A 19527-nucleotide genomic window follows, 5' to 3' on the forward strand; every position below is an offset into this window, starting at 1 on the left:
CTGTAATATGGAGAACAGGAGAGAAGATGTTAGCAGACTGGAAGCTTAACGGCTTACAGTTGTTTTTGACCAGGAAAGGTTGGAGATTTATTCTGAAAAGTGAAAGGAATACTGAACCAACATGGCAACCGTTCCATACTTCAACACAATGCAATTCCATCTTGACTGTGGCTCTTTAGAATCGACTTCATCATACAACAAGACGACGAGCCGAAGCGTACGTCTGAGCTCTGAAAGCATTATTTAGAAAGCAAACAGTCGTCTGGAGTGATATCTATCATGGAATGGCCTACCCAGTCACTGCACCTAAAACCAATTGAACTGGAATACAAGTCTTACATCTTTGGCAAGTTTTACAAGAGGCACAGCAAAATATTTCAGCTGACTGTTTGGAGAAAAGAACTGTCCAGAGTGTGTAAAGCTGTTCTCCATGCTAAGGTATGTATATGTTTGTTTGGTCAAAGTTAATCATATTGTTACATTACTGAGTTTGTTGCACAAATAAAAGCAACATGCATGTGTCTCTCAAAAACCATGAAAGTCTAGGTGTTTCCACGCTTACAGTTACACGCCTTCCTGTCAAAAGGCTCTGTATTTTCAAACCTCTGCTACCCAGTTCCTGGAATTGATGCCCAACTATAAATTCATGTTTTCTACTGACAGAATGGGAACTGTGGCTGACTGTGTTCTGAGATGCTTTTGTTTTGCTTTCCATTGGTTGAAAAAAGGAAGTGGCTATTTTAGTGACCATATCCTTTCTGCCAGCTTAACAGCATATCACTGGTCTCATCACATTGATTTTAAATAACTACAACTATAACAGTATGGGATTAGAGTTGCAGAGCTAAATCCTGTTTTGAAGAGTGCTGTAGCTGTTGGCTCATGCTGTGTCCACTTACATCCACAGAGCAGAGAGACTTTGCTGGAGAGTTTTGCTTGCTGGGTGTTTCCGGCTCCGAGAGCATTTCCGACTCGAACACTTGCTGCCACCCCAAAACCGAGAGGAAACTACCAAGGAAATCAGTGCATCAAAGGCAAGTGTTAGAAAGTGTTATCTGAGAAATGCATACAAAATAGATAGAGTGGATGCTCCACACATTACTGTGCAGACCCTTGTTTTTCTTCAGTAACAGCATAGTCCTACTTGTCTTCACGTTGCTTAGCTAAACAGAAAGATGATTTCATAGGTGGTGTAGGAAAAACAGAAATGCTGCACCTTTCCGTCTCATGATGTCAAAGAAAAGGATCAGATTTCTATTTTTTTGTGTTAAAGCAAAACCTGGTAAGTTTCTTACCATGTATGCAATAGTGGCCAGCTCGTACACAATAGACTGGGCCCCTAACTCTGTCTCGCTGATCAGACCTGTAATGGAAGGCATTGAATGACTCAGAAGCAGATTACAGAGATCTGATTCAATAAGAGTTGAATAGGTGATAAAAGATACAATGGTTTTAGACCTGCCAGGAATCCTCCAATCTCATAAGTCCACCACTCCACACACAGCATTAGCATGCTAGGAAAGGCTAAGCGAAAGAAAGCACCCCACTCCTGCAGGCAGTCACAAGACCAGCCTGAGAGAATGAAAGCAAGACAGTAACAGACATTGTTCTATAATCACTAAAATACAAGCCAAAGAAATATTACTGAATTGATGAAAATGCATTTGAAAATGCATTTGTTGAGGTATTATTAGTCTCATAATTTCTTAGTCTCTACTATTTCTGCGCTGTCCAACTGAACTCTTCTTGATATTGTGTTAAAAAGTTACAAAATAGATCATCCTCAGGTAAATGGTAAAACTAGATATGTCCAAGTGTTTGCCAGAAAAACAACATGCTGTTAGGTATTTATTTTATCTGCTCATCTCAGATTGATTAAACTGCTATGTAAACCCAGTAGCCTTTTCACATTCTGTATGATTTTGCTGGCTCACCATCCCATGTGGCCTTGTGCAGCCCTCTACAACGAATGTAGACATAAAGAAATATGGCCAAGGAGCACTGAGAAATGGTGTTTGCTGTCGCAGAACCACTGTAGACAAAATGCACAGAAAGCACAATTACAAACAAATCATTATAAATTATGTTTATATATATAATTGTTTATAACCATAAAAAAATTACTTACGCTACACCCAGGTCAAGCACTTGAAGAAATATATAGTTTATCACAGCATTCAGGATGTTTCCCGCAAATCCTACGATCACCTGAGGCCATATTATACCCTAAAGGAGATCATGCCTTTATTATTATACTTAGAAAAAATAATCTTTTAGAAATATCACATTCTTCCACAGGACACTTTAAGAGGAACAGCTACACTCATGCACATTCAATTCCAGAAATGTGACATAAATAGAATGCATGATATTATACAAATACAGGTCATGAGCCTCAGTTAAGATGTCAAACATTATCTTCTGAGAATTTCATGTCCAAGAATTTCCTAGAGTTTATACAGACTGGCATGGGAAATAATTCATCCAGTAATCAGCAAGTGAAACATGTATTTAATGAGAGAGGAGAATGATTCACACTTACAAGAACTCAAATAACTACTCTTTACAACCATGTTAAGACGAAAAGCATCTCTAACATCCCGGAATTTGAGGTGGATAGGCTACAAGAGCGAAAGATTACTTAGCCTTCCATCCATTCAAACAGGAATCAGATTTTACATTGGGCTTACTAACACTGAACAGATGAAGAACTGTGGTAAAAATTCTAAAATTTTCAAAGCAGGTTATCTTGCACAGCTACCAAACCACACTCATGTGATTAAAATTTTATTCCCATTCAAATGTTAAATGAATACCGTGGTTGGCCGTGCATTTCACATGGCCTTCAGTGGTGTCCTACCTAAATCAATTCACCTCTTATACCCTTATTATGAAACCTTGGCTATAGAAACTATCAATATTATGGAGAAGCACGGTATAACAGAGCGCTGCATCACAGACAGGAATCTCATACAGCAAAGATGAATGGCATTAAGCAAGAAACTCAAAGAACACAATTCAACACGTCTCATTTTACTGTAGTCGCAGCTGAACTGCGCTCATCCATCACCTCTAGCAAAAGCATCGATATTACCCTCACAAAATTACCTCGGGTTTTCTCTGCATTTTTTTCCATGCATTATGGTTTTCCTGGGAATTTGAAAAGAAGGCATATTGTGCGTTTTTGTGCAAAGTTTACCGGAAAGAAAATGCAAAAGTATAAATGGTTCATGAAAAAGCTCAACAACTGTTTTGAACTGTTTTGGTCAACCTTTCCCCACGATGTCCAGCTTTTCATGAAAAGTCAGTCTTGAAAAATGTCTTTGTAAATGTATCTGCAACCAGATCAGTTTCTTCTCCTCTGTCAGTCATTGTGAAATCAAAGAAATAGCTATTAAATCCACACAGATATATTTGAGCTTGTGCAGTTTGCTACAGATGCGGATGGCAAGCTCTGACTAATGACCATCCGAACAAACAACGTGAAAATGCAGACACGATTGGACGCCTGCAAGATGGCTTCAGTGAGACCAGCTTGCAATCTGATTGGTTAAAGCAACATGCACTGTAAGCTACAGGGCACCTGCAGTGCTACAGTTAACTGTGAAGGTTCAAGGCAGATAGATACCTTTGACCCCAGCAAAACATGATGAACACTCAAGAAAAATGCTATGAAATGAAGACACTATTAGGAATAATTTAGTACATATTCATGGAAAACATATATCAAAACATAAGTCAGAGAAGGCCTTGCTGGCCCTGACCTGATGACCAGCCACTGCCTGAATATTAACTGAAGCTTTTGACCTATAACTGCATGCATGTATTACAGCATTTCCACATGACAAGCTGATCAGTATCAACTGCATTTGTGATATCACTGTATTCAAGAATCATGCTATACCTGATTCTGCAGATATCTGGCTTGCAGCTGGTACATAAAAGCAGCCTAAAAGAGCACAATGAAGAAAAAAAATCAGATTTAACATAAGATGTAGGAATGTAAGACTCCTATTGATGGGAAAAACATGGAGGTGCACTGCAGGAGAAAACTCACAGGCAGAGCAGGCATGTATATCTTTACATACAGCTGGGAGATACTGCCGAGAAAAGAAAGAGGTATAATTACAGCATGTGAAGATAAGATGCAGTACAATTCCAACAGTTTGAGAGCTGCATGGTTTATTAAGTTGTCTTATTCGCATCAATGTCAGGTCAAGCTGAAGGTTTAAATGGAATACACACTCTACCTTGCCACGCTGGAGCTCTGTCTAACAGCCAGCAGGATGGACTCAGTGTTGATCAGGACAGCCCAACAGGGGAAACAGGCCAGCAGAAGGATGAGGATCCCTCTCTGCAGGATCACCCCGACACGTTTTAGGTTATTACTCCCAAACGTCTGCAGAGAAAAAAGATGACAAGTTGTCTGAAGTTTTGTGGAATATTATCATCTCCAAAAATGGATCACGAAGAATTGTATATGACAACAAGACTACTGGGCTCACTTAATTCATTTATCAGGTTGTTCCCATGAGCAGCACTATTACTAAAGAAAAATATTACTAATGTCAATACACACTTGAATTCGCACCAAGGAGCAACATGAACATACATTATATCAAAGTATTGGGACACCTGAGTTTCCCAACCACATGTGCTTCCTCTCCAAATACAAAGTTGGAGGCACACAATTTTAATGGACGTCTTTTTTCCCTCCTCTTAAACTAGGAGACACAAACCTGTTCCAGCATGACAACGTCTCTCTGCGACAAAGCCAGCTCCGTGAAGATATAATTTTGAGTGGAACTACTTGATCTTGGACCTACTAAACAACCCTACTGAATACCTTTGGGATGAATTGGAATGTTAACAGCACCCCCAGACCTCCTCACCTCACCTCCATCAGTGCCTGACTTTACTTATGCCCTCGTAGCTGAATGACCACAAATCTCCACAAAATCTAGTAGATCTAGATCTTCACAGAAGAGTGGAGGTTATTATAATAGCAAATGAGGACTGAATAATGAATGGGATGTTTAAAAGCACACACCAATCAGGTCTGGTGTCCTCAAATAAGTCTAACTATATCTGGTTTTAATATGCGCTTTTGAAAGTGAAAGGAAACCAGAAAACCCCCAGGTGGAAAATGAACAGGAATTCAGGTACACAGGTTCACATTCAGGTTTGCAGTAATTGAGCTCAGGATTGAACGATATGTCAGTGCTGGTTATATATTAAAGCACAAAAAAATTTACTAGTTGCAAACTTTGACCCAGATGTCCTAAACTGTAAAACTTTCAAGTAAACCAGTGTACAAGCCTTATGGAGCAGATCTAAGCACGTAGACAGGTGATTGGGTGATTGCGTGCATATTATACCCTCTGATGGGATTTGCTCTGGATTCCCCATCAGAAAAAAGTATGCAATTAATTGCATTCATTGATATCATCTGAATTAATTCCCACTATATGGTTACTTGTTGCTATTAAAATGTTTTTATTATTGATTTCTTTACATTTTGGAAAAGAAAATATTTTTTAACACCAATTTGTCCCGATTTACATTTAATCTTTTTGGACTGGTAAATGGCAAAAATAAAAACCCAGCATATTCAATATGCTACAAAATTTGGACAGAAAGAAGAAACACAAAGGTCACCTGAGAGATGAGTGTATCACACGCAGATGCCAGACCCGCCCCAACAGACACGCCTGTGACGTTAATGACCTGTCAATGAATATGGCCATTAACTGAGCAGTTTTAATATAAAGTACTGTAACATTCTGAAAGACAAGGAGCAGTAGGTTTAATGTGTTCACTCACAGCGATGGCCAGAGCAACACCAGCTAACTCTGTTTTCCCCAAGTGTCCACAAAACACAGTGCTGACAAAGCTGATCAGGAAGATCATCAACTGTGAAATAAACTGCATATGGGGAGAAAAGCCGACATCGCATTTAAACACCAAACCATTTAATGATACAGTAATACACACAGTATATATACAGACAAATAGAGAGAGAGAGAGAGAGAGAGAGAGAGAGAGAGAGAGAGAGAGAGAGAGAGAGAGAGAGAGAGAGAGAATAGAAACAATATACATAACAGCCATAGTTGTTAATAGAGTTGTCCAAAATAGAGAGAGGGAAAAAAAAAAATATGAACAACACCGCTGTAAGAAGCAAAAATCTTCTGGCTTTTGTTTAAACTCTGTATTATTTTTTTTTTAAATATTATTTTATTTATTTTCTGTCATTATTTGTACATTTTATTCAATAATCCTGTAGACTTTGGCAAAACAGATGTTTATTTGAGAGTTGAACCTATTGAACCTATGAGAGTAGGAGCAAATAGCATTACTGCAATAGTAAAAAAGAGGGAGAAAAAGTTAGAAAGAGATAGAGAAGAGAGAGTGAGAGAATGGAAGAACAGGAAAAATGAACAAAGGTGCTACAGGAAGAAAAGAGAGAGAGAGAGGGAGAGAGAGAGAGCTATATTACGGGAACAATATATAGGAACAACTGTAAATGTATGAATCAACTGTGAGTTAAAAACAACAACAACAACAACAACAACAACAACAATAATAATAATAATAATAATAATAATAATAATAATAATAATAATAATAATAATAATAATAATAATATTCGGAAGAAGAAGAAGAAGCAAAGAAATACTCCTACTACTTCTGGTACTGATTACTAATCCTACAGTTAGTACATAGTAATAAATAATAACTATTCTTCTCCTTCTTCTCCTTCTTCTTCTTCTAATTTGTTTTTTAAATTATTATTATTAATAGTAATTTATTTATAAAACACACATTTATATCTATATATCATTATATATCACTAACCCTAACCCTAACCCATAGATAGATAGATAGATAGATAGATAGATAGATAGATAGATAGACAGACAGACAGACAGACAGACAGACAGACAGACAGACAGACAGACAGACAGACAGACAGACAGACAGACAGACAGACAGATAGGTTTCATTACTTTCCACTCTGATGATTTGTTCACAATAAACCCTCCACTGTTGAATTAACACCCACAGTGTTGCTTTAATCCATTCATTTCACTCATTTGAGTTTAATCGCACAGATATAAATCCTGAGGGTCTTCATTCTACTATATCTCCCTCTATGCACTTATGCTTAGCAATAAAGCAATACATTAATAAAGCAGGCATTATTTTGGCTCTTATACACCTCTCCAGCTCATCATCCAAAATTGTCAGAAGTTAATTTTATTTAGACCCAGTATAATCTCAGGTCTTACCACAGGTCCGGCTAGTTTCAGCAACTCAATGATTTCTTCTTTGTAATTGACTGGGATGCAGCTTCTCAGTTTCCTCACACATCCTCCACACCCAGAGCTGCTGGAGTCTGCTGGAGGAGCATCAGAAGATGCACAAGCTGCAAGTCCATTCAGCTGAGCTTCACCTTTTCTCGTCATGGTGCTGATAATAATAATATTAATAATAATAATAATAATAATAATAATAATAATAATAATAATAATAATAATAATAATAGATGTTTCTTGGTGTACTTATAGTGAAGCACACCTTCTCATGCATACAGATTTACCTTCCAGGCTTTGCGCAACTCAGCAAGGGTGATCTAGTTCGGGTGCACGTGAAACTCGAAAGGATAGATGCCCAGGAGAGACCAGAGAAAAAGGATGTCCGAAAGAGACCAGCAGAAGAAAGAAAGAGCGCCGTGATCACTGTGGCAGGTTGAACCTCACGCCAAACATTAACGAGATCACCAGGCTGGAGTGTGTGAATGGGGAGTAAATGAGTCCTGGTTGGAGGACACCCTCCATGAGCTGGTCTTGCACAAGACGGAGATGGGACAGGACAGACAGATCATGTTGCGTTAAAGGAACACCAGCTGATATGGAAAAGGGGGTTGCGCACGGTGCGCGTGCACGCGCAATTCAGTTCAGTTCAGTAATCAAAACTCAACTCAACTCAACTCAACTCAACTAAACTAAACTAAACAAGAAAGGGGGGGGGGTAAAGAAAAAAGAAGAGAAGAAAAAAAAAGAAAAGAAAGAAAAGGAAAAGAATAAGAAGCAAAAATAATCTGGCTTTTTTTCTGTATTGTGTTTATTTTAATTATTATTTTATTTATTTTCTGTCATTATTTGTACATTTTATTCGATAATCCTGTAGACTTTGGCAAACAGATGTTTATATTTGTCAGGCTACATAAAGTAACCTTTGAACCTTTGAGAGTAGGACCAAAGAAAAAAGAGAAGAGAAAAAAGAAAAGAAAAGAAAGAAAGAAAAAAGAAAACTTCTGGTACATAATGTGCACTGATTACTACACACAATTGTAAAGGATATTGAAGTTTATTTCTATCGCGCTTTTCACATTGTCTCAAAGCAGAATTTAAGAATGAAAGTGAATTATGAGGGTTTATTCCTGATGAGCAGCCTGGGCCAACGGTGGCAAGAAAAAACTCCCTTAGATGTTATGTGAAAGAATCCTTGAGAGGAACCAAAAGGAACCCATTCTCATTTGGGTAAAGTCTTCACTTGAGCTACGAGACCCAAACCTGTTCCAGACAACGCCCCTGGGCACAAAATTAGCTCCATGAGGCATGCTTTATATGGGTTAAAGTGGAAGATCTTTTGCTTTAGAGCTCTGACCTCAACTCTATTGAACACCTTTGGGATGAATTGCAACGCTGACTGCACCCAAGACCTCCCCATTGCCCCCAGACTTCCTTCATGACTGAGCTACCACATCCCAAAGCAAGAACTTGAACTGTCAGAACACATTGTTTATATACTATATAGACAAAAATCTGAAGATCCCATTCCACATTTAGTCCCCATTTTCTGTTTGAATATCTTCCTTTCTTCTGAGAAGATGCTCTAGTTAAAATTACTAATGACCTGTTTTTAGCTTCAGACCAAGGCAACATCTCTCTGTTAGTTTTACTAGATCTTAGGGCTGCATTCGTCACTATAGATCATGATCTTCTCCTAGATCGCTAACAAAATTACATCGGCATTCTGGGACAGGCATTAAGATGGTTTAAATCCAACCTGTCTGATCGTTACCATTTTGTAGACTTTTGGAGAGCTATCCAGGGTAATGCAAGTAAATTATGGCGTGCCACAAGGTTCAGTTCTAGGACCCCTGCTTTTCACAGTATACATAATTCCCTTAGAAGATATTATTAGAAGGCATGGAATTAGCTTCCACTGTTATGCTGATGATACCCAGCTATATATCTAATCTCAACCACGCAATACAGTTCAATTGGCTCGGATAACTGAGCGTGGTAAAGAGTTAAAAGACTGGGTGACCCATAACTTTCTATTATCAAATTCTGATAAGACAGAGATTTTGCTCTTCGGCCCAAAAAACAGTACACAGAAGCTCCAGCATTTCAACCTGCATTTAGAAGGATGTTCTGTAACTACTAGTTCAACACGAAAAGACCTGGGAGTTATTTTAGACAGCAACTTGTCTTTTAAAAATCATATCAACCAAAATACAAAAACAGCCTTCTTTCACCTTAGAAATAGTGCTAAGCTAAGAAACATGTTGTCTATATCTGATGCAGAGAAGCTCGTCTATGCGTTCATGACCTCCAGACTGAACTATTGTAATGCATTACTAGGTTGATGTCCTGCATCATTAATAACCAAGCTACAGTTTGTCCAGAATGCAGCAGCCAGAGTTCTCACAAGGTCGAGAAAATGTGATGACATAACCCCAATCTAACCTGTTAAGTTTCAAATCGACTACATACTAGTGCTTCTCACCTACAAAACACTAAATGGTTTAGCTTCCAATTATCTTTCTAGTCTTCTATCACGCTACAATCCGTCACGCTCCCTGAGATCTCAAAACTCTGGACTTCTTATAGTTCCTAGATTAGCAAAGTCCAATAAAGGCGGTAGAGCATTTTCCCATTTAGCTCCTAAACTTTGGAATAGTCTTGACAGTGTTCTGGGCTCAGACACACTCTCCCAGTTTAAGAACAGATTAAAAACTTATCTTTTAAACAAGTTCTACACATAACACACATCACATCATAACCTTGTGCTCCAATACATTTGATTACATGCACATTATCAACTTGTGCTGTTAATATCATGAACAGCAGCTACGCTAATTCCTCTCCACTGCTTCTTTTTCTCTTCCCATCCCGAGGCATCCTGAGGTTGCTCCAGCCCCAGTCACGTCCCACCTCATGAAGATTGTGGACCTTTAAAGAAGTAGATGGGGACCCTACAAACATCCCGAACCATCTGGAGACGTACCAGTGCCAATTGGATCCCACCTCATGTGGAGTTTAGAGCTCTTTAAGTGTTTGAAGGCTCTGGAGAAGCTGGTGTTAGATCTGTGATGATCGCAAATGTTGAGCTATTTTATGAGTTGCTCAGTAGCTCCTAGTTTTATAACCACAAATGACTGTAGAAAGATCATTACTCATAATCTTACACTCCAGTACTCATGTTAGTTAAAGATTTATGATCAAACTCTTGATGTCACCCAAATGAGGATGGGTTCCCCTTTTGAGTCTGGTTCCTCTCAAGGTTTCTTCCTCATAACATCTAATGGAGTTTTTCCTTGCCACAGTCACCACGGCTGCTCATCAGGGGAAAAACACACACCATTCACTTTAACTGTTAATTTCTGTAAAGCTGCTTTGAGACAATGTCTGTTGTGAAAAGCGCTATAGACATAAACTTGACTTTTCAGGATTGTAGTTAAAATCCCTCTGGCATCATGTCATTCCGTTCTTTTAAGCACTGACTACCTTGGCATCATTTTTGCATGCTGTACTGAAAATCGTTTTAACCAAAAAGTTGCTGCATGACTTGCTCCGGCACAGTCAGTAAAAACTTAATCCTGGTCAGGGTCATGATGGATCCTCAGCATGTTCATTACAGGGTTGTGAAGTCAAATTTCATCACCTTTTTTTCAGCTAATAATTGATTTCCTTACTGAAATGACCATAAAAAGGACCCAAGATTAAAACAAAAACGTCGTACGAAAGTCTTTATTTTGTGTAACAAGTAATAGAAAGTTGATGACGCCTGAAAATAAAGGCATGGTATTGAGCAGCTGCAGTGCAGATACAATGCAGGGTGTATTTTCATTTGCTTTTCCATGCTTTCCTGCTTGTTAACAGATCATCATGCATCAGTCATTTAAGAGACAACATCTGTAAAAGTAAAAAAATAAAAAATAAAATAAAAAAAGGCAAGAAAAGAAAATTCACCAGGACTGGCTTATATATTTAATAGGTTTACCAGAACTGCTGACGTTTGCAGACATGCATGAACACCCCAAACACTGGAAAATGTTTCTTTAATCTAAACTAAAGGTTTAATGCATAATCTTTTAACTTTTCATTGTCATGGTGTCAAATTCAGGTTGTATTACACTCTGATATTCTTTAATCACAAACCTGTTGTCGCTGTAGACCAGTGACTCGGTGTCTCGGTGTCATCGCACAGGAAAAGAAATACAATACATACAATTATACAATATTTACACTAGCTGATGAAGATCCGTCTGGGTTCATTTCGAGGCGGCGTTGCCATGCGAGGCGGTCGGAGGCTGCTGCTGGTGCTGCTGCTGTTGCTGCTCGGCGAGAGCCTGCTGAAGGCGTGTACGCTTGCGGGAGTAATGCTGCCAGTGCAGGATCTGCTGCTCGTCGATGAACTTGGCACACTGGGCATTCACCAGCTCCTTGCGGAAATGCTCATACTGCAGCAGCTCCAACATGTGCAGGCAATGAGGATATCTGTTCGGGGTTAGATCCAGCACACTGAGATCGCTTTCACACTGATTTGCACTTTTGACTGTATACGGATTTAAGATAAGTGGTTAGTATGTAGGGTTGCAAAAGGGGGAGTTTTTCCAAGACTGGAAACTTTCCACGGGAGTTAACAGGAATTTATAGGAATTTATAAATAAATTAACCTAAAGCAGGGAACTTAAATGTAGTTGGAAAAAAAAAATGTGCAGGATCATCTTCATGCACATTCAGCACACCTACTGCGGGGCCACTTAGGCCACGCCCCCTACATGCACTGTGCATTCCTCCATCACATAACACACATCATCTCTCGAATCCTGCTTATGACCAAACAAAATTTTTATATTTATGTTTGCATATGGTACAGTTTATATACATTTCCCGAAATGTTTTATAAATTCCCATAAGTTCCTGGTAAGTTTCCAACTTGGAATATAAAAAAAAAAAATACCCCAAATGAAGTTCTCTGGGAAAGTTTCTGGGAATTTACCGGAATTCTTCCGCCCCTTTGCAACCCTATTAATATAAAACTTACTTCAGGAATTTGGCGTATTCCGGTTCTTTCCAGTAAAGCAAATACTTCAGGTAATTCACAAAAGGTTTTTCGCGCAAGAAGCCCCTCTGAGCCAGAACTGCAAGGAGAAGACAGTCAGTCTTTTCATTCAGCGGTAAAAATCTTATAAAAAGGAGTTATTATTTTAGAGAGCAACTTGTCTTTCAAAAATCATATCAACCATGTTACACCTTCCACCTTAGAAATATTGCTAAGCTAAGAAACGTTATCTATATCTGATGCAGAGAAGCTCGTCCATGTGTTCATGACCTCCAGACTGGACTATTGTAATGCATTACTAGGTGGATGTCCTGCATCATTAATAAACAAGCTACAGTAAGTCCAGAATGCGGCAGCCAGAGTTCTCACAAGGTCGAGAAAATATTACCATATAACCCCAATCTTCTCATCCCTACACTGGCTACCATTAAGTTTCGAATCAACTACAAACTACTGCTTCTCACTTACAAAACACTAAATGGTTTATCTCCATGTATCTCTCCAGTCTTCTAACACGCTACAATCCGTCACGCTTCCTGAGATCTCAAAACTCTGGACTTCTAGTAGTTCCTAGAATAGCAAAGTCCACTAAAGGTGGTAGAACATTTCCACATTTAGCTCCTAAACTTTGGAATAGTCTTCCTGACAGTGTTCGGGGCTCAGATTGAAGACGTATCATGTCTGTTGTGAAAAGCGCTATAGAAATAAACTTGACATCATTTTGAACTTTAGATTCTCATCGTATGTTTTATCCAAATGCTTTTTGGGATCTGAAGTGTCCCACGCACAACATTACACGTGAAGCGGTAACTCAATGGTTACGGCTTGGAATTACTGATCAGAGGGTTGGGGGTTCGAGCCCCAGCACCACAAACTCTTTCACTGTTGGGCTCTTGAGCATGGGCCATAACCCTCTTTCTGGGGGTGCTGTATCCTGCACACTGACAACAAACTGAGAGAACGAACTCTGGCTGATTTTTTGCAACAGTAAAAAGATTCTGCAAAAACTCTCCACGACTGAATCGAACTGGTTGTTATAGCCTAGACTCAGATCCATGATACTAACTGTCATGTATCTCTTGGCTGTGAGAAAAGTTAAATGCTTGTGTGTAATTAAAAATAGGAGGAGTCATTTGATATGTCACGGCCTGACTTCCGATCTATTAAAAGGCTCAGTATACGTCAGCAAAAATCAACATTTTTCCCAACCTTCTTTTTCGTATAGCCCCAGATTCCTGTTCCTGGCTGACAGGAATGACACCCTACATGGTGTTTTGTGTCTGTGCTCCAGCTGCCTCGAGGTCTGCAGTGTGATGCATTTTGTAATGTTCACTGTGGTACTAACTAGTGGTTATCAAAACCAGTTGGTCCAAACAACCAGACTGGTACTGGGGCCATGGTTTATTGGTTATTGGGTACCAGAAAGAATAAAAACTTATGTTTATTTCATTTCCATTCTATTGACTGACACAATCTGCATTATGGGAAATTGAATAACATTTTCATTATACAGTGAGGAAAATAAGTATTTGAACACGCTGCTATTTTGCAAGGTTTCCCACTTAGAAATCATGGAGGGGTCTGAAATTGTTATCGTAGGTGCATGTCCACCGTGAGAGACATAATCTAAAAAAAAAAAAATCCAGAAATCACAATATATGATTTTTAAACTATTTATTTGTATGATACAGCTGCAAATAAGTATTTAAACAACTGTCTATCAGCTAGAATTCTGACCCTCAAAGACCTGTTAGTCTGCCTTTAAAATGTCCACCTACACTACATTTATTATCCCAAATTAGATGCACCTGTTTGAGGTCGTTAGCTGCATAAAGACACCTGTCCACCCCATACAATCAGTAAGAATCCAACTACTAACATGGCCAAGACCAAAGAGCTGTCCAAAGACACTAGAGACAAAATTGTACACCTCCACAAGGCTGGAAAGGGCTACGGGGAAATTGCCAAGCAGCTTGGTTAAAAAAGGTCCACTGTTGGAGCAATTATTAGAAAATGGAAGAAGCTAAACATGACTGTCAATCTCCCTCGGACTGGGGCTCCATGCAAGATCTCAGCTCGTGGGGTCTCAATGATCCTAAGGAAGGTGAGAAATCAGCCCAGAACTACATGGGAGGAGCTGGTCAATGACCTGAAAGGAGATGGGACCACCGTTTCCAAGGTTACTGTTGGTAATACACTAAGACGTCATGGTTTGAAATCATGCATGGCACGGAAGGTTCCCCTGCTTAAACCAGGACATGTCCAGGCATGTCTTAAGTTTGCCAATGACCATTTGGATGATCCAGAGGAGTCATGGGAGAAAGTCATGTGGTCAGATGAGACCAAAATAGAACTTTAGGGTCATAATTCCACTAAACGTGTTTGGAGGAAGAAGAATGATGAGTACCATCCCAAGAACACCATCCCTACTGTGAAGCATGGGGGTGGTAGCATCATGCTTTGGGGGTGTTTTTCTGCACATGGGACAGGGTGACTGCACTGTATTAAGGAGAGGATGACCGGGGCCATGTATTGCGAGATTTTGGGGAACAACCTCCTTCCCTCAGTTAGAGCATTGAAGATGGGTCGAGGCTGGGTCTGCCAACATGACAATGACCCGAAGCACACAGCCAGGATAACCAAGGGGTGGCTCTGTAAGAAGCATATCAAGGTTCTGGCATGGCCTAGCCAGTCTCCAGACCTAAACCCAATAAAAAAATCTTTGGAGGGAGCTTAAACTCCGTGTTTCTCAGCGACGGCCAGAAACCTGACTGATCTAGAGAAGATCTGTGTGGAGGAGTGGGCCAAAATCCCTCCTGCAGTGTGTGCAAACCTGGTGAAAAACTACAGGAAACGTTTGACGTCTGTAATTGCAAACAAAGGCTACTGTACCAAATATTAACATTGACATTCTCAGGTGTTCAAATACTTATTTGCAGCTGTATCATACAAATAAATAGTTAAAAAAATATTTTTTTTTAGATTATGTCTCTCACAGTGGACATGCACCTACGATGACAATTTCAGACCCCTCCATGATTTCTAAGTGGGAGAACTTGCAAAATAGCAGGGTGTTCAAATACTTATTTTCCTCACTGTATATGTAATAATTAAACTTTCTTTCGGCTTCTCCCATTAGGGGTCGCCACAGCGGATCATCCGCATGTTTGAGTTGGCACGTTTTTACGCTGGATGCCCTTCCTAACGCAACCCTTACCATTTATCCGGGCTTGTTATATGTTTATGCCTGTTAACTTGCTGCGTTTCTCCGTTTCCGTCAAAAGCTCTTTTTCGATGTTTGATGCTTATATCTTCCCAACTAAATAAAATGTCTGTGTATTTTTTAAAGCAGGGGGTGTCAACTTGCCATCTGCAATCATCTTTAAAAACAATACAAATATTGATTTACACAATTTACACCATGCATACTCAAACGCTTTTTTTTTTTTTTGTTGTTGTTTCTTTGTTTTGTTTTTTACAGAAAGAAACGACAGGGCATGAGTGAATTTGTTCAAAAAAGAAGCCCCTCAAGCCCTCAGCAAAAAACAGCCATAATAAAGCCATAATAAATAATCAAGAAAATGTAAAAAAAAAAAAAATCTCATTTATTTAAGTACACTTTTATACACAAATACCTTGAATTAGTGTATCTAGGTAGTAATAATAAGCAAAACAGCTTATTTAATTCTTTTTTTTTTTTTTTTATCCGTTTAATCCCGGTGGTGGTGGTGATAATTGTTAGTTTAGGGGATAGTTTGGGGAATGCTGCTCTACAATATACATGATTCTGAGTTTTATATTTCTGAATATAATAAAATGGTATTTTAAACTAGCAGCGACGATAATGATGATGTGAGCAACCTAAGTGTAAACCTTAAGGCAGCTTGTAAACCAGACTGTGTGACTACCATACAAACTGCATTACCTTTTCGTTTGTCCCACTCTGGATACTATTGTGCGATAAAAAGTTCTCCAGGCTGGGCTGATCATGAGTATCCTTATCCTTTTTCATAAAAGAATATCACCATTTTTTTTGAAAGATTGGACAAAACCTGTTTAACTGTATGCATTGCTAGGCTGCCACATAATGATGCACACGCAGGGGTGTTCCTAATAAAGTGGCATGTCAGTATATACATGTTGAAGTCGTAAATGCATGCACAAATGCTTGTGCATTTTACTGTTCACTCTACGTCTCTTTACAACAGGTTTCCTGGCGGAGCTCTTTTTTATTTTGTATATTGTGTTTTGTGTATTTGTCTTGCGTTGTCTTTGCACTGTTTGCACCAGGTTGCACATATGCAATTTATGTGGCGAGGACACTTACAAATCCTGAGCCCTGTGTTTTCTGTTCTCTGTGATTGTTGTTGTATGCAGCACCAGGGTTCAGGAGGAACGTTGTTTCATTTCACTATGTAATGGGTCAGCTATATATGGTTGAAATGACATTAAAAGCTTTCTGACTTGACATGAAATGCACATGAAAATGCACATGCAAAGGGTTTTCCTAAAAAAGGTGCAGGTAAATATATATATATATATATATATATATATATATATTCGTAGAAGCCACAAATGCATACAATAACACTTGTGTCTATGACAAGCTGGAAATTCCTATACGAGTTTTATATACAAATAGGATTGAATAAATAGTGAATATATACACACAGGCTGGTTTACAAGCTGTCCAAATGTTCATACTACGGTTCTTCACACACATCATCATCATCGCTGCTAGTATTAAAGACTATTTATGATATTGTTTAGAAATATAAAACTGATAGTCAAGATCATGTAGATCGTGAAAATACAAAGATGCACTTACAGTTCAGATAATTGGGGTTCGCCAGACACTGAACAAACTCCAGTTCCGACTGGAAACGAGTTCTCGCCTGCTCCTCTGTATGAACAAACACGAATCAAGGGAAGTTATATTATTAAAATTTATATTAACAATGAGTCATTTTATAGCATTCCCATTTCAAACAGAAAGATGTTAGCTTAGCTGGTTAGCTAGACCCTCTCGGGAACACAACAGACAACTTTCCTATTTCCTGTTTCCCGTACAAACCTGTTTCCATGACGCCTGCTATCAAACACAACTAGAAATCAAGAATGTCACTAAAACTGAGTTTTTTATTTTGCTCATTTAGTCTCCTAGCATTACAGTATTGTCTCCACCAGCGCCATATTTGTCGCCAAGCTGTTTTCACTGACGTACATCACAAGACCGTAAAGCGTTTTTTTTCCCTTTGGTTTTACGACAGTTTGCTGATGGAGGGCAATAGAAGACAATTCAACCACGCAGCTTAACAGTTTCTCGTTGCTTGAACGCTGCAAAAGTATAGATTCATACCTATTTACCTCCACGTGTAGCTGTAGAGCATCTCATTCCAGATTAATTCCCTCTTTACTGTTACAATAAGCTCCATTCTCCATTCTAAATGGAAGGTTTTCTACTTGAGATCAGGGCTCTGTGAAAAATTCTTCAGCTCTTCCCTAACAAACTTGCCAAATCATTATGCTCACTGGCCTGGGTTTGTGCACAAGGGTACTGTCATGCTGGAAAGTTTTGGGGCCTCTTAGTTCCAGTTAAGGAAATTGTAATGCTACAGAATCCAAAGACAATCGTGTGATGACTCTTTTGTGGTGACTTTGACCTACTGTGTGGCCTACTTTGGGAACATACCTTCGACCATATAGTGTAGATTATAATTAAACACATACTTTAAAGAACATCATGTATGATTCTTAGAGGCTTTAACATGCAATCTTCACTCAGATTACCACATCCTAAATTATAAGCTTTGCCATAGTTGTGTTGCAGACATTAACAATCCATAGTGAACAGTAGAGATGGTAAGATTCACTAATTCGCATTGGTGCGTGGGCATAAAAGTTAATGATGTGATACATCGATTTATCGAAGTGGCATTCGTATCACGAGGCATCATTTTTAACATATTTGCATTGGTAAAAAAATGATTTATTTATAAAATGATATATGTAATATAATATATAAAATTATATTGAATTATATTTTATTATTTAAAAAGTAACCAATAATTTGTGACCAATATTTGATATGTAGATTGATTTCTTGCCGCTAAAATTTTTCTCAAGCAGCTTCTCTCAGCACCACTGTGACGTATCACAACACTATGTAGACCGAGGCGTGTCCTAAGAGTCACATAGAATACAGATAAACATGGCAGAGGTAGAGCTGCATCTTTCTGGAGACAGGACAGGAAAAGAACGTCTGGTTTTATTTTATCTTTGTCTTGTTTGTGAAAAGGCCATGCATGTCATTACAGCTGGAACCAAATTACTTGTGTGTGTCAACATACTTGGCCAATAAACCTGATTCTGATTCTAATTCTGATGCATTAGAAGTCAGAAGGCACTTAATTAAATGTATGATTTGCTGTCTGTCTGAACCAAAGAAATAAAAGTGAGCTATCTGTACCATATTAAATTGCATAGCATCATATTATTTCCATTGCATCGTATTGCGTTGAATCAAATTGAAATCAGATCGGAGGAATTATATCATATCGTTAGCTGCTTCATATGCGAAATGCATCGGCCTTAGTTATGGAGATGCACATGCACAGTCATTATTATATTATTATATACTACTGATCTAATTTACACTTTACACTTGACTTTATTTTTTATTTTAAGAACACACATAGAAATGTTTCTACTACATTATATTGCATCTAGATTGCACTTATATTCTGCAAAAATATATATTTTTATTTATTATATAAATTATATATTCTTTCATATGATTATATATTTTACGTATATATAAAACCAATAAAAAATTTAAACTTCTTAACAATTAATGAGGACGTATGATCATACCGCCCCCTGCTGTAATGAAAATCATTTTCACAGTGTTACTATTGTCCTCTAAATATTGTTTTTTTTTTAGTGCTAATAAAACCACAATCAGTGTGTAGCATTGTGTTTTAACCATTTACATATCTATTAGTCATTTGCATGTAATATTCATTTAATAACTCATTTTCATGACAGGTGTATAAGAGGTCTGAAATTGATCACCACTATTTAAAACAACATATATAAAAAATATATACTATATTCAATGCAATACATTTTGTGTTGACATTCTGACCCTGTTATGTGTAAATAAGT

The 19527-nt window shown here is 38.3% G+C and overlaps 2 protein-coding genes across 4 annotated transcripts in view; both read right to left on the reverse strand.

Annotated features, from left to right (window-relative positions):
- Nucleotides 1–7874, reverse strand: part of LOC310739013 (multidrug and toxin extrusion protein 1-like) — a 14248-nt gene extending 6374 nt beyond the window's left edge. For 2 of the 3 annotated variants that reach the window (XR_014537219.1, XM_083564595.1), the window contains exons 1-12: nt 7601–7874; nt 7290–7470; nt 5824–5925; nt 5659–5727; nt 4251–4399; nt 4058–4100; nt 3905–3949; nt 2129–2226; nt 1935–2032; nt 1459–1572; nt 1296–1363; nt 900–1008 (exon numbers count right to left, since the gene is read on the reverse strand). Coding sequence is in view for 2 of the 3 variants with exons in the window: in XM_083564595.1 (XP_083420721.1) it covers nt 900–1008; nt 1296–1363; nt 1459–1572; nt 1935–2032; nt 2129–2226; nt 3905–3949; nt 4058–4100; nt 4251–4399; nt 5659–5727; nt 5824–5925; nt 7290–7466 (1072 nt within the window). In the remaining variant the exon portion in view is untranslated. The remainder of the gene's footprint in view (nt 1–899; nt 1009–1295; nt 1364–1458; nt 1573–1934; nt 2033–2128; nt 2227–3904; nt 3950–4057; nt 4101–4250; nt 4400–5658; nt 5728–5823; nt 5926–7289; nt 7471–7600) is intronic. The other variant, XM_083564596.1, reaches the window with a different exon arrangement.
- Nucleotides 7875–11028: 3154 nt separating this feature from the next.
- On the reverse strand, nt 11029–17596 carry med31 (mediator complex subunit 31). The gene is made up of 4 exons (XM_083564660.1): nt 17435–17596; nt 17189–17263; nt 12343–12439; nt 11029–11792 (listed from the first exon to the last, which is right to left on the reverse strand). Exons 1-4 carry the CDS (start codon nt 17442–17444, stop codon nt 11567–11569), a joined length of 408 nt encoding a protein of 135 aa, XP_083420786.1. The 5' UTR covers nt 17445–17596; the 3' UTR covers nt 11029–11566.
- Between the last annotated feature and the right edge of the window lie 1931 nt (nt 17597–19527).

This window comes from Silurus aristotelis (genome assembly GCF_946808225.1).
Source record: "Silurus aristotelis genome assembly, chromosome: 16".
In the NCBI taxonomy this organism is placed as follows: Eukaryota; Metazoa; Chordata; class Actinopteri; order Siluriformes; family Siluridae; genus Silurus; species Silurus aristotelis.

What these genes read in the sequence shown, in the direction of transcription:
- med31 (XM_083564660.1), bottom strand. An exon ending in GAACCCCAATTATCTGAACT is followed by an intron (nt 12,440 to 17,188) that starts GTAAGTGCATCT and finishes TTCTCCTTGCAG; the next exon opens with TTCTGGCTCAGAGGGGCTTC. An exon ending in GAATACGCCAAATTCCTGAA is followed by an intron (nt 11,793 to 12,342) that starts GTAAGTTTTATA and finishes AACCCCGAACAG; the next exon opens with ATATCCTCATTGCCTGCACA.